Source organism: Corapipo altera, unplaced genomic scaffold (assembly GCF_003945725.1).
Source record: "Corapipo altera isolate COAL_440 unplaced genomic scaffold, ASM394572v1 62, whole genome shotgun sequence".
Taxonomy (NCBI): domain Eukaryota; kingdom Metazoa; phylum Chordata; class Aves; order Passeriformes; family Pipridae; genus Corapipo; species Corapipo altera.
In genome coordinates this window covers 11,521,029-11,535,079 of record NW_020884894.1, presented here as the reverse complement: position 1 = coordinate 11,535,079, position 14,051 = coordinate 11,521,029, and the positions used below count along the sequence as shown (strand labels likewise).

Below are 14,051 nucleotides of genomic sequence, written 5' to 3'. Positions count from 1 at the left end.
TTTGTTTTTGACATTTTCATTTTCATTTTGTGTTTTTATGGGTTTTTTTGTTAATTTTATTTTCGATTGGTTTGCATTTAGAAATTTATTCTTAATTAGTTAATGGGCTGTGCAGAGGGAGAAGTCTCTGCAGCAGTGAGGTGAATGAACGAGCAGTTTTCTAACAGAAGAGGAAGTGGAGAAGAAAACTTTGATTTAATGCTTAATGAACATACAACTGGGAACCTTTAGGGAGTTTTTTGGGTTTTGAATGCATGTTAAGTGTTGAAAATGTGTCGCTGGTGCACCACCCACCCCGTGAGCTGCCATCAGTCCATCACCCTGTCCTGTGTGCTGCATGTGTTGCTGCAGTGCAGGGGAGCTCTGCAGGGGCTCCTTGGTCCTCAGCCAGGGTGAACTCCCAGCTTGGTGTCCCAGATGTCTCAGCTCTGCACATCCTGGAGCTCTGCTGAAGCCTGGCAGGAGCACCTGGGTTGCAAACAGGTATATTTTGGTAGGAGAGGTTTTTGGGAGCAGCACCTGAGTTTTCAGTCAGATGCATTCAAAGTGATTCCCTGTAAAGAGAGGTCCAAGTGTGGGGGTGACATTACTGTTGGTTTAGTGGGAAACCCGAGTCCCACTGAAGCATGGAGCTTTAAAAATGGTTACCTTTAAATGTTTCAAGGTACAATTAAATAAGTGTGAAAGGCCAGGGAGCATGTTATAGTAGAAGCTTTTCTTTTTTAATGTATCTGCCTGTCCTTGGAATGAAATGTGAGGAATGTTGGTGGTTACTCTTGCTGTTCCCTGTGCATGTGCTGCTCCCCTGCTGCTGTCTCACCCTCCTGTATTAGGGGATATAGAACATGTGCAGTTTGGGATGCAGAACAGGCAGCAAAACGTAGGGGCTGCTTTCAGCCTTTGTATGTTAACAGCTGTCACGGGAGACAATTCATCCCCATTTTGCAGTGTCTAAGTTGACTGGGATAGAGGAATATCTGACTGACTTGATGACAATTTCCTAATTGCTTTTTCCACCAGAAATGTTGTAGCATAAGTTTTGTCCACCTTTTGGACAGGAAGCAGCCCACGTCTCTCAGCATTAGCAACCCAGCTGCTGGGACCCCCAGCAGATAGAGGTAGGGATTGTGTCTGGCACAGAGTGCTCCTGCAGCATGGCCAGGATTGTTCCAACCTGAGGCTGAGACCTGGACAACCCCTGCGAGTCCAGGGGAGTTGGTGAGTTACCAAGGAGTCATTTGGGGCTGGGAGGTGGAACTGCCTAACACCCTGTCAACAGGTGAGTGTGGAAAGCTGTATTAGCTGTTAACATTTCTGGGATATTTGTGTGGGAATGCTTCTTGGCATGTCTCAGTTGACAGTTGATCCAGTCCCTGAGAGAACAGGCACCATCCCTGATGCTTGTGGGCATCCCTGGTGGGGCCAGGGCTGCCACCCACACGGTCCTGCAGGATGACTCTGCTCCTGTGTTTTCCTGGCTGGTGTTCAGCCCCTGTCCCTGGGTCACTCCCAGCACCAAACCAGCTCATGTACAGAGAGTCTGGCGAGTCTGTTCCTGTCCTCAGGCAACCACTGACCTGAGCAGGAGAGGGACAGCATCTGCTGGAGTCGGGAAGGGTGAAGGCCACCTTCCCTACTGGAATTCCCTGTCCCTGCTCTGCTGTTCCTGTGGGGACAGAGGTCCTTTGGGGCTCAGCTCTTAACATGAACATTTGCAGGACCTTGTTCTCCTGTCTCTTGCCCATCCCCTGCTCAGCAGAGTGGTTGTGCTGCCTCACTGGCATGTTCTGATGTCCAGTGTTGAACCTGGGGACCTCCTGTAAGCACCACGTTGCCCTTTCTCTGTCCCCCCTTCAAGGGCAGCTGTAGCAGCTTTCTGGTGCTTCTCAGCCCTCACGGGTGTTGGTGAAAGGGAGAGGTGATGTCTGTGCCCAGTTTGCTCCCTCTGTGCCCAGTGATCCTGGCTCTAGCCTCTGGTCCCTCTTAAGCTAATCAGATTCTGAATTATCTCATGCTTTCCAAACCCAAGGTGATCCTTCTGTGATGGACAGACAGAGGAAATAAACCCCAGGGAGTCTAAGTCCTGAGACTAACCCTGGAAAGGTAAGACTGGCCCTGTTTCAGTCAGGCTTGTGGGTATTACAGAAGAGGCCACAGATGTTTGGAATTAATTTATTGCTTGTTGCCCTGTGATTTCTTCTTAGGTCTGTGCAGGTGGTGAACATTGCAGCCCATCCATCTTCCCACATTCCCCAGTGGGGCAGGTTCCAGCTCCATGCCTAGGCCTGGCTCTGGCAAACCCAGCCCTCCTCTGCACGACTTTAAGGGCTTTGCTGCTCTGAGGTAGATGCTGATGCACACACTGGTGCTTTGCTGAATAAGGCACCCTTGTGGTTTTCCAGATGTCCTTGTTTTCCCTCCACCTCCTGCTTCTTCTGCTGGACAGAAAAACTGGGTTCTGCTCCCTCAGGTTTTGTACCATCATGCTCTGATTTTGCTAATGTACAGTCTTAGCCTTGGTTTTCTAAATAGCTTATCTGCTGGAAGGGTTTTCTGGGGTGTCACTAAACTCATGCCTTGAGTCTGGTACAGCCTGTTCAAAGGTGGTGTCACTGAGCACTCCCCTTACAACAGAACAGTGCACAGTGTGCAGCAGAGCTGGGGATGTTCATCTGAGCCCAATTCTGCTCTTTATGCAAGAAATAAGTACAGATGAATGCTGCAGATCAAATTTAGGCTGATTCCATCTGCTTTTTCCTACTCCAGGACTAATCCTCAACATGAAAGGTCTTCCAGGTAGATGAGTTGCATCTGAAGGGTGACTCACTGGTTTGAGTCAAATGCAGCTCAAGCTTGTGTTGCTGGAGGAGATGGGAAGAAAAGCAAGAAGGTGTTTGCTGTGAGAGCTGTGACACCCTGTGCTGGTGGGGGTGCAGCAGAGCCTCCAGGTCTGTGTTCCATGGATTTCGTGGCTCTTCAGTTCTGAAACATCCACGTGTGCTGTGGTATCAGCACAGCAGCTCCTGCAGCTTTGCAGGCTGCACCTCCTTCCAGGAACAAGGGCTGAGTGATGTGGTCTGGATTTACAGGGGATGTGCTGTAAACTTCTGCCCTACTTACCTGTCAGTAGGGAAAAAATCAGTTAAAGCTCTACCCAGGGTTAACCTGGTAATAACTAGACTGAGCTAAGGGCAAGACAACCAGTGTGACACTGCTGAAATGTGCCTCGAGGGCCTCCAGAACACTGTCAGGGAGCTGGTGTCTGTGGGTCCTGTCTCTCAGCCATTTCTGTGAGGCTGAGAATTCTTTTAAGTATTTTATGTAAGCAGGGTACTGCTTACAGCCTGTGGGTTACATTCCTGCTTCTCTGCCTTGCCTTGGATTTCCCCACTGAATGCAGATTCTGCATCTCAACATGATGTTTTGTTGTGTTTTTCAGACCTTCTGGCTGCAGCAGACCTGCTAAATGAGGTGACTTCTCTGTTCTCCACTGCTATCTCTGCTGTGTTTGTCTAAGACAGTGCTTGGACCTTGTTCCTTGCAGGAGCTGAAGGAATTGTCTTCAGTAAAAGTGACCCCAGCCCCTCAAGGAAGGAAGCAGTTTTCCTTCCAGCCTGGAGGAAGGAAGGGGATATTGCAGCTGTGTGTCCCTGGCGTGGGACAGCACTCAAATACTGCCCCTGTTCTTGTCCCTGTGTCAGCATTTTTGTGCTTTCTCTCTGAGTCTGAAGTTGGAAAGATGGGAGTGGTGTCTGGAAGAGATGGGAGATGCACCCTTTGCTCCCATCAGGAAAGGCTGCTGGCAGTTGGCTGAATAACCATCTGTTTTCTCTTCCCAGGCTTCCTTTGCTGCAGTGCTGAGGAATTGGGTCCTGCTCTGCAGGTGGGTTTGCAGCACTGACCCCGGCACCGTCCGTGAGTCCTGTGTCACTCCGGTAGGTTCCCTCTGCCATGGGGATGGAAACAGGACAATTAAAGCTTCATTAAAGCCTGTTGGAATACAGCACTTGGGCAATCTTTAAGAGAAGCTCTGTGTAAAGCATTGTACCATTCTCTGCTTAACTGGGCTTGGGTTCCTTTGATGCATTTAATAGCCAGAACGAAGTGGGGGATCGGCTGGAAGTGAGGGAAAGCCCTGCTGAAACAACCTGGAGCCTCTTCCCTGTGTGTGGAGGGGCTGGAGGGATGTGCCACAGAGCTCTGCTCCCCTGCCCACAGCTCCCAGCACTGCACAGCCCTGGTGTTGGGCCCTGGTATTGTTGCTGCAGCTGGTGTTGTGAATCAGGCCGACGACAAGCGCATCCTACAATCCGGCTATTTCACTACACCAGGGTTGCATCATACCACTCTCTTCACTCTGCACCCGGCGTCCTGGAACCCTCCTGTCTCTTCTGGAGCATCCCTGACCCACTTCAGAGACTCTGATCTGTGCTGGTTTGGGCAAATTAGTGTTCTTGATGAACTAACGAGGTTCTAAAATAAAGCCACTTCTCCCAGGTGTGAGTTTGCTGCCACGTCTGTTGTGAGAGGGAGCTGGTGTCCCCTTTGTAGGAGGTGTTGCACGAGGTGCTGGAGTGACTTTTCCTCATCCAGCTCGCCCTTGTCCCTGCTGGCCAGGCTGGCTGCCCACACAGCACGGGCACAGCTCTGCACTGGGTGCTGGAGCACCGTGAGGGCCGAGCACGGGATGCAGGCCAGGCTGCCTGTCCTCAGCTTCCCGGGTAAGTGGGTGCACCCTGGCCCTTGGTGATTGTGGCTGGCATCTGCTCAGCACAAACAATGCAAGGGGGCTGGAGCAAGTCCTCAAAAAGCAGGTTAAAATTTGTGTGTGAATGCAAACACAGCCAGAGGCAGAAGGGGGGGGCAGGCCCAATTTTCCATTAACTTGCAAAGCCACACCAAGCTGAAATTCAAATGGGCTGCCCTCGAATTTTATTGCTGGCCTTGTTTGCTGTCTCTGCTGATCTTATCTGTAACTGCTTTTGAGGCACACGTGACAGGGGCTGCAGAGGTGTAAGAGGTGCCCATCCCTCCCCCTGTCCTCGCCTGCTGGGGCTGTGGGGTGAACGCTGAGCAGCCTCACTGCCTCAGTTCATGTTTTGTGTGATGTGGGCAAGTGTTTAAGTGGTTTATTAAATCAGGGATGGGACAGGGAGAGTTCTGAACCTTGGGTGGTAGCTCAGTAGTGCCCTCTCCCTGGGTCGGGAGGGGAAGGGGGCTCTGGGTCCGTGGGTGTCTGTGCTGCCCAGCACTGCAGAGCTCCCAGCCCTGGGCAAGCACAGACAGACGGTCTGCCACTGTCGGTGTCCCCTGGCCTCTCCAGCCCCCTGGCATCTGAGTCCCAGCAGGGGCAGCTCTCACATCCCTTGATGTCACACTCCCCCTTTTCCCTGGTTTCACTGGGAGATAAAGGAGCTGTTCCCCTCCCTGCATCCGGCCCAGCTCAGTGCCACAGGCAGCAGCTTGGAGCCCAGCCAGGATGATTTACGGGATCTGACGGGGCTGGGGCAGTATCCCAGGGAAGGGCGAGGGTGCGTGGGAGTCTTGCTCCCTTTTTCCATAATAAATCCCTGTGGGAACTGAATGTTCCCGGGTCGGGGCCAGAGGCAAACTCAACGCCGCCGCCGCATTTCTCTGCCGATCTGTCCTTGGGACTTAATCTCAAATCTGTTATCGCTGCCCCCATCGAGTGCTGGGAGGCACTGATGCCCATTACGGTGGTTTTGGTGTCCCTTCCAGCTATTTTTTTTCCTCCTGACCAGCTCGGGGTGGTTCGAGCCGACTCCTTTCCTCCATTAGCATCAGTGGTGGGTGTGTGCCGGTCGCCTCACTCCGGTTTTGCGGGGTATAAAGCGGGCGAGCCCCTCTCCACGCCCCGTCCCCCACCTGGCAGCCACCTGGGCAGGGGCCATGGCCGAGCTGCCCACCCCGGACCTGCCCCCGGCCCGCTGCAGCGGCCGCTTCACCATCAGCACCCTCCTGGCCATGGAGGAGGGGGCCCGGGGTCCCTTCGCCCCCGCCGAGGGGCCCGGCTGTGACAGCGCCCAGCCCTCGCTCTGCGGCAGCACCCTCTGCACCAGGACCTTCGGCTACAACACGGTGGACGTGGTGCCCGCCTACGAGCACTACGCCAACAGCAAGGGGGTGGGCGACCCCGGGAAGGGCAGGCCCACGCTGGCCGACCTGCACTCCATCCTCAAGGTAACGGGGGCTCGGCCGTGCCTGTGGTGTCTCCGGCATCCCCTGGCCGTGCCACCGTGCCCTGCGATGTGTCTGTGGTGTGTCGCTCTGTCTCCTGCCTCTTGGGGCCATGACTGATGCTGTGCCCTGGAAAGGCCCTGGGAGAAGCTGGAGGGGCAATCCAGCTGTTTCCAGCTGTTTCCAGCTGTGTGCACAGCCAGAGTGTTCCCCCCAGGGATGCCTGGCTGCTGCCCACCCTCACCTGCCTTCCCCTCACCCCACAGCCTGACCCGGGCCGCCTCCACCCGGTGTGTGACCCACAGTGGAGCAATGGCCTGCCCGAGGCTGGGCCGGAGCCTGGGCTGGAGGAGGCAGAAGGGGAGCCCGGCAGAGCCTCCGAGCAGGAACCCGTCCGCTTTGGATGGGTGAAGGGCGTCATGGTGAGTGTGACTCACCCCACACAGAGCACCCTCCTGCCCCCACACCCCCAAGCATTTGCCCCTTGTTGCATTTTTCCCAATATCTCTATTTTTTGCAAGTGCCTGCACTGTGAGCAATTCCCTGCCCTCCTCGGCAGGGTGGTTTTCTCTCAGGAACAGCAGAGCTGGCGTGGCCTGGCCATGCCCAGGTGCCCATGCCCTGATGGCCTGCACTCTTCTCTGTCCCCCCAGATTCGCTGCATGCTGAACATCTGGGGAGTCATCCTCTACTTGCGCTTGCCCTGGATCACTGCCCAGGCAGGAATCGGTGGGTGCTGCGGTTCCTTGGGAGCTGGTGGGGGCACTGGGCTCACCATCACCCAAACACCTGGGGTGGGAATGGTGTGGCATCGAGCATGGGGTGATGTATAGGGTCTTTATGGGTCTCGTAGGGAAGGCAGGGTGGTCTGTGGGACTGGGGGGATGCAGGATTGAAGCAGTGCCCTCTCCCCACAGCCCTGACATGGCTCATCATCCTGATGTCCGTGACAGTGACCACAATAACTGGCTTGTCCATCTCTGCCATATCCACCAATGGCAAAGTGAAGTCAGGTAGTGTGTTCCCTCCCAGCCACCCCAGGGGTCTCCTTCACCCTGGGGCTGCCCCATGGATGTGAACTCCTGGCACGGGCTGCAAGGTGCAGGGGGGGGTCCCCAGAAACCTGTGGGGGAGGCAGTAATGCCACGGGGTGCTCCCACTGCCTCAGGAGGCACCTACTTCCTCATCTCACGGAGCCTTGGGCCGGAGCTGGGCGGCTCCATCGGGCTGATCTTTGCCTTTGCAAACGCGGTGGCCGTGGCCATGCACACAGTGGGCTTTGCTGAAACTGTCCGGGACCTGCTGCAGGTAAGGAACTGCCTCGGGGTCCCACATTCCTCCTTCGCTCCATCCTCACCTTCTCCTTGCACAAGCTGCACTAATTAACATTTCTGTTAGTATTGGACCACTGATAATCAAACAGCAGCTGCTTAAACTCATGGAAATCCCAGTGGTTCAGTAAAGGGGAGGGTTATTTCCACATTGTGAATGGTTCCCCCTCCCCAGGAGCACAACTCGCTCATTGTGGACCCCACCAACGACATCCGCATCATTGGGGTCATCACTGTGACGGTGCTGCTGGGCATCTCCCTGGCTGGCATGGAGTGGGAGGCCAAGGTAACCCTCACTTCTGCTCACGTTATTCCCTGGGGCTGATAAGAGCTGTCCCTGCTGCCCACCAGCTCCGAGGAGTGGAGGATGCCTGTAGCTCCCCAAAAACAGGCGAGGGTTCCTCCTAATGCATCCTTCACTCCCTCTGTGCCCTGTCCCCCAACCCCTCAGCTGGCTCTTTCTGGTCTGGCAGGCACAGATACTGTTCTTCCTGGTCATCTTGGTTTCTTTCATAAACTACCTGGTGGGGACAGTGATCCCAGCCACGGCTGAGAAGCAATCAAAGGGTTTCTTCAGCTACCGAGGTGGGTGTGCCGTGGGCTGGGGTTGTGCTCAGCAGGTCCAAGGGCATCACTGGAGCCCAGCTCTTTGCTGTTGCTGGGGGAGAGGTTTGCTCTGGGAAGGTGCTCCTTGCTGAGCTGTGTCCCCTCCCGTGGGTTCCCTGCTGTCAGTGCTGTGCCTCCATCCAGTGCTGAGGTGCTTCAGTCAGGATTAAAGCAACTGGGAGACCCAAAATGCTTCTTCTCTGCTTCCTCCCCAGCTGATATCTTTGCCCAGAACTTCGTGCCCAACTGGCGTGGGCCCGATGGCTCCTTCTTTGGCTTGTTTTCCATTTTCTTCCCGTCAGCAACCGGCATCCTGGCTGGGGCCAACATTTCGGGTGACCTGAAGGTGGGTTGTGACCAGAGCTGGCATTTCTCAGGGCTCAAGCCCTGTTTTCCCCAGGGCTTTCATTTTGATCCAACCATTAGACTCTGTTTTATTTCTTCTGTAAACTTTGGGGGAGGCTCAGCCAGGAGTTGCTCTATGGCTTTGTGATGCAGTGAATTACAATTTCTCTTGTGTAGCAGCCACAAATAAAATGCCACATCAGTGGTGCTGCTGGAAAGCTGCCTTACATATCTCTGTGATTCCCTTGGGCAGGATCCTGCCGTGGCCATCCCCAAGGGCACCTTGATGGCCATTTTCTGGACCACTGTGTCCTACCTGGTGCTTTCTGCTACGATTGGTAAGCAGCATGTCCTCAGGTGAGCTGGGTGGATGGGCTCGTTCTCCCCCAAAATGGGTGACCTGGGAGGATGCAGCTGGGTGGGAGCCAGCAGCAAGCTGCAGGCACTGGCACTGATAGCCTGGGGTGGGTGCCATGGGTGCCAGACCTTGTTGTGCCTCCACATGGGGCAAAGTCACCCTGGGTGGGTGACAGAGCTCATGGCATTGCTCACAGCCATCGTGCAGTGGGGCAGCCCCGTGGCAGGGACTCGGGGGTTGTCCCAGGAAACGGGACGTGGGGCTGGGCTGTGTGAAACCGTGGAGAGATGCCAGCCCTGCTCTAGCCCTGTGTGTCCCCCCAGGTGCCTGCGTGGTCCGAGATGCCTCGGGCAGCCTGAACGACAGCGTGGCCGTGGGGTCTCTGGGCTGCGAGGGCCTGGCCTGCGGCTATGGCTGGAACTTCACCGCCTGCGCCCAGCGCCAGAGCTGCAGATACGGGCTCAGCAACTACTACCAGGTGCTGCTCAGCACCACCACCAGCCCAGCTCCTGCTCCTGGCTGGGTTTGTGCTGCAATGGATGGATCTCCCAGGGCAGCCGTGTGCCTGGCATCCGGGAGGGCACCCGTGCTGTTAAAGCACCCGTGTAACAGGGATGCACCAGGGAGCGTCTTCTTGGGGATTGTGGACATGGCTGGACTTTGCCTCCTGGATAATGTGGATGGAAAAGCACCGAGGGTGGCAGGGTGCCAGCCTGGGGGCTGGAAACCCCTCAGGGCTGGGGGGGGGGGTTGGTGCACCAGGGGTGCCAGGGTTCCTGACCCCTGATTTTCACACAGAGCATGAGCATGGTGTCTGGATTTGGGCCCCTCATCACAGCAGGGATCTTTGGTGCTACCCTCTCCTCGGCACTGGCCTGCCTTGTCTCAGCCCCCAAAGTCTTCCAGGTGAGAGGGCAGTGTGTCCACATTCCCCAGCTCCTGTCCCCAAGCCTGGCAGTGGGTGATGCTCCTGGGTGCAGAGCTCTGCAGCTGTGAGCAGCACTGGGATGAAGGGGATGCTGCCATCCCATGTTCCAGAGAAGCTCTGCGTGTCTCTCCCCACAGTGTCTCTGCAGGGACCAGCTCTACCCGCTCATTGGTTTCTTTGGGAAGGGCTATGGGAGGAACAGTGAGCCCCTCCGTGGCTACATGCTCACCTACGTCATCGCCATTGGCTTCATTCTCATCGGTGGGTACTTGCCACCCTGGCACCCTGCTGGAACCTGGCACCAGCCAGTGGCTCTGTCCCTGCCACTGACAGCTCCTCCTGCTCCCACAGCTGAGCTCAACGCCATCGCCCCCATCATCTCCAACTTCTTCCTCTGCTCCTACGCCCTCATCAACTTCAGCTGCTTCCACGCCTCCATCACCAACTCCCCAGGTGGGCAGTGCCAGGCCAGGCCGTGCCCCGTGGCCGGTGGCTCGGTGCGGTCCCGTGGCGGCAGCGGCCGCTCTGTGTGTTTGCGTGCAGGCTGGCGACCCTCCTTTCGGTATTACAGCAAGTGGGCCGCGCTCTTCGGGGCCACCGTCTCGGTGGTGATCATGTTCCTGCTGACCTGGTGGGCGGCCCTCATCGCCTTTGGCATCGTCATCTTCCTCCTGGGATATGTCCTCTACAAAAAGCCGGGTGCGTGGCAGTGCCCCGGCACAGCCCCAGGAGGTGTCCGGGCCCATTGCTAATCCATCTTCCCCGTGCAGATGTCAACTGGGGCTCCTCCATGCAAGCCAGTTCCTACAACATGGCCCTCAACTACTCGGTGGGGCTGAGTGAAGTGGACGAGCACATCAAGAACTACAGGCAAGGGCAGCTCAGTGCTGGGCATGGAGGGAGGGGGATGCAGAGACAGCCACCACACCCAGTAAACCCAGGATGGCTTTGTGCCCATGCCCATGGCCACATCCTCACCACCACCCTCAGTAACCAGGAGCTATGGCAAAATGTATCTGTCTCCAAAATCCCATGTCTGTGCCGTGTCAGCAGAGGTGGAAAGCTGAGCAAACCCTGCCCTCCCTGTACCAGGCAGATGCAGACACACTGGTCTTTTTATATCAGACAAGACCAAAGAGTGAGACTGGATCCTCAGCCATATGATTTTTTCTCATCCTAAAGATGCTCCCTATAGTTGCCGCTGGCCTGGCATGGGAGGAGAGCTGCAAATCATTCCAGAGAGCTGCCTCCAAAGCACCATCCCTCACTCCCTTTCCCTCCTCTCCACAGACCACAGTGCCTGGTGCTGACCGGCCCGCCCAACTTCCGCCCAGCCCTGGTGGACTTTGTGGGGACCTTCACCAAGAACCTCAGCCTGATGCTCTGTGGCAACGTGCTGATCGTGAGTCACCTGCAGAAAACAGCTGGTTCCTTGTCCTGGGGGCTCCGGCCACCCACAGACGGTGGGCTGGGAAATCCAGATGTGTCCTGGTGGGCCCACGGGGTGGGGATTGAACTGTGCCCACTTATGTGCTGCTGTATGATGGAGTGTGTTGACTGGAAGCCTCTCTGAGTTGTTAAGCAGTATTGGTGAAGCACTGGGATGTCCCTGTGGGCTAAAGGCTTCCCTTTGTCAATTAATCAGCAAAGATTTGGTAGGATGAGGCAGCTGCTTAGAGGATTGGGGGTCCTGCAGCCCAGAACCTCCAGAGCAATTGGGTGCAGTAAGAGCCAGCTCATCCATTCCCGTGGGACTGCTGGCACCGTGTGCACTGGCTGTGCACTCACCGGATTCACTGCTTTTCTTGCCGTGATTGCAACCTCCCACATGTGCAGTGGTTACAGCCACATCTTACCAATGATTTGGGAAGAGAGGAGCAAGAGGTCCTTGGTGGCAAGACCACCAGCTGTGAGGGGCTGCCTGAGCCCCTGCCCCTGCTTCCTGCAGGGCCCACGGAAGCAGAAGATGCCGGAGTCCCGGCTGACGGCAGATGGCCACGCCAAGTGGCTTATGAAGAGGAAGATCAAGGCTTTCTACACGGATGTGGTGGCTGAGGATCTGAGAAGCGGAGTCCAAATGCTCCTCCAGGTAGAGCCATCTTTGGCTGTTGATCACCGGGGTGCCTCCTCTTTCATCACAGCTCGGGGGGGCTCTGACCCCCCTTCCCAACCTCCAGTCAACCCCTTTGTGTCACTGCCCCATGGACTGACATCACTCGTGTCCATCTGTCCCTGAAGAAGGGTCTCATGGGGACACCTATCCATAGGCTGCCGGCCTCGGGAAGATGAGACCCAACATCCTAGTGCTGGGCTACAAGAGGGACTGGCGGACGGCGTCTCCGCAGAGCCTGGAGGACTACGTGGGCATCCTGCAGTACGGCCACGCCGGCTCCTCCCGGGGGCACCAGCACCTGGTGGTGGCCCCGTGGCTGCTGTCGGGGACGCTGCAGCCACATGTGCAGGGTCTGGCCGGGCTGGCACTGCTGCCCCCGTTAACTGCCTTCTCCTCCCTCCTTCCAGCGACGCCTTTGATTTCAAGTACGGCCTGTGCTTGATGAGGATGAAGGAAGGGCTGAACGTTTCCCGAGTGCTGCAGGCACATGGTAAGTGATTTTGGGGTGCTCAGCGGAGTTGTGCCAGCCAGCACCATGTCCCCACACCATGTCACAGTCCTGGGGGGGATCAAAGGGGACTGGGACAGTGAGGTGCTGCAGTGCTGCCCGTGCTCTTCCCCTCCCTCCTCAGTTAACCCCACGTTCGAGGCAGCGGAGCACCCCGAGAACGGCACTGGCAGCAGAGCAGCCCCAAGCACAGGTAGGTTTGTCCTGGCTCTGGGCCATCTGGAGCATTCCCAGCTCTGAGGATTTTTTTCGGGGAGCCAGGTTAGCAGGGAGGGGTGTGGGTTTCAAGCAGTGATGGGGAGCAGGGCTGGGACCAGGAGGAAGTGGTGCCTTTAATCTGCAGCCGGCGGTGCCCCTTGCTGATGTGGGGACCCTCTTGCCCTGGCAGTGGACTGCACCGCCTTGGCCGGCGAGCAGCAGGCAAGCACCATCTTCCAGAGTCAGCAGGGCAAGAAGACCATCGACATTTACTGGCTCTTCGACGACGGAGGTAACCTTCCCCTTGGGCTGCTGTGGCTCTCTGCTGCCCATCTGTCCAGCTAATGTGAGCCCAGCACCTCCATCGTGGTGCCCAGGAGGGCTCGCTCCTTGCCCAGTGGTGCCGGGGCATCCCTGGCATTTGGCATCAAGAAGGCACTCTTGAGCCTGGGGGTTACTGCCACGTCTCCCGTGGGATGTTTTGGGACAGGTCTCACGCTGCTCATCCCGTACCTCCTGGGGCGCAAGAAGCGGTGGGGGAAGTGCAAAATCCGGGTGTTCGTCGGTGGGCAGATCAACAGGATGGACGAGGAGAGGAAGGCGTAAGTGCTGATGGCCCCACAGCCCCTCTTAGCCCCTCGACCACTGCCACTGTCCCCAGGGTGGTGGCAGGAGCTGCCTCCCTCCCACTCTGTGTCCCACGGGATCTGTCAGCTCTGACTGGGCTGCTTTGCCTCACTCCTTTGAAAATCAGTGTGGCTGCTGAGTGGGAAGACCTGAAGTGCAAACCAAGGCCGATGGCAGGGCTTTCTGCCACGGCAGGTCCCTGCCAGAGCTGCCATTCCCTGCTAATTTTGGGAAAATATGTCCTTTTCCCTCTGGCAGGATTGTCTCTCTGCTGAGCAAGTTCCGCCTTGGCTTCCACGAAGTCCACATCCTCCCTGACATCAACCAGAAACCCCGGCCAGAGCAGTAACGGCCCCCTTCCCCCTCCCCTTCCCCCCCCCTCCCCCGTCCTGCCCAGCCCCTCTTCTCACTCACCATCTACTTGTCTTGCAGCATCAAGAGGTTCGACGACCTGATCGCTCCCTTCAGGCTCAACGACGGCTTCAAGGACGAGGCCACAGTGAACGAGATGAGGCAGGGCTGTCCCTGGAAGATTTCTGATGAGGAGGTTGATAAAAACAGAGCCAAGGTAGCACCAGTCCCGGGGGGGGGGTGTCTCCTGCAAAGGATCTCCTGCTTTTTAGACAAAATTCAGTCTTTTTGGAAACCTTAATTTTGCGTTTGTCAACTCTCTTTGCTCGGCAGTCGCTCCGACAAGTGAGGCTGAACGAGATTTTGCTGGATTACTCACGGGATGCAGCACTCATAGCCATGTAGGTGCCAACAACGCCCTCATGCCCATTCCTTGCCCCATGGCAACGGTCCCTCGGGATGTTCACCCCTTCCTGGGGGGGGGGGGG

The 14,051-nt window shown here is 56.6% G+C and overlaps 1 protein-coding gene across 2 annotated transcripts in view; it reads left to right on the top strand.

The window, feature by feature from the left end:
• Window positions 1-5,882: 5,882 nt before the first annotated feature.
• SLC12A3 (solute carrier family 12 member 3) overlaps window positions 5,883-14,051 on the top strand; it is an 8,466-nt gene continuing 297 nt past the window's right edge. Inside the window, exons 1-25 of one of the 2 annotated variants that reach the window (XM_027646469.1) lie at window positions 5,883-6,201; window positions 6,465-6,620; window positions 6,852-6,927; window positions 7,116-7,211; window positions 7,367-7,506; window positions 7,705-7,815; window positions 8,003-8,114; window positions 8,351-8,481; window positions 8,734-8,818; window positions 9,162-9,316; window positions 9,637-9,744; window positions 9,904-10,027; window positions 10,118-10,219; window positions 10,310-10,465; window positions 10,537-10,636; window positions 11,057-11,168; window positions 11,715-11,855; window positions 12,034-12,140; window positions 12,287-12,369; window positions 12,512-12,580; window positions 12,776-12,877; window positions 13,076-13,187; window positions 13,471-13,557; window positions 13,645-13,780; window positions 13,897-13,964. In XM_027646469.1, coding sequence (XP_027502270.1) covers window positions 5,911-6,201; window positions 6,465-6,620; window positions 6,852-6,927; window positions 7,116-7,211; window positions 7,367-7,506; window positions 7,705-7,815; window positions 8,003-8,114; window positions 8,351-8,481; window positions 8,734-8,818; window positions 9,162-9,316; window positions 9,637-9,744; window positions 9,904-10,027; window positions 10,118-10,219; window positions 10,310-10,465; window positions 10,537-10,636; window positions 11,057-11,168; window positions 11,715-11,855; window positions 12,034-12,140; window positions 12,287-12,369; window positions 12,512-12,580; window positions 12,776-12,877; window positions 13,076-13,187; window positions 13,471-13,557; window positions 13,645-13,780; window positions 13,897-13,964 — 2,960 coding nt within the window. In that variant the 5' untranslated portion in view covers window positions 5,883-5,910. The remainder of the gene's footprint in view (window positions 6,202-6,464; window positions 6,621-6,851; window positions 6,928-7,115; window positions 7,212-7,366; window positions 7,507-7,704; window positions 7,816-8,002; window positions 8,115-8,350; window positions 8,482-8,733; window positions 8,819-9,161; window positions 9,317-9,636; window positions 9,745-9,903; window positions 10,028-10,117; window positions 10,220-10,309; window positions 10,466-10,536; window positions 10,637-11,056; window positions 11,169-11,714; window positions 11,856-12,033; window positions 12,141-12,286; window positions 12,370-12,511; window positions 12,581-12,775; window positions 12,878-13,075; window positions 13,188-13,470; window positions 13,558-13,644; window positions 13,781-13,896; window positions 13,965-14,051) is intronic. The other variant, XM_027646468.1, reaches the window with a different exon arrangement.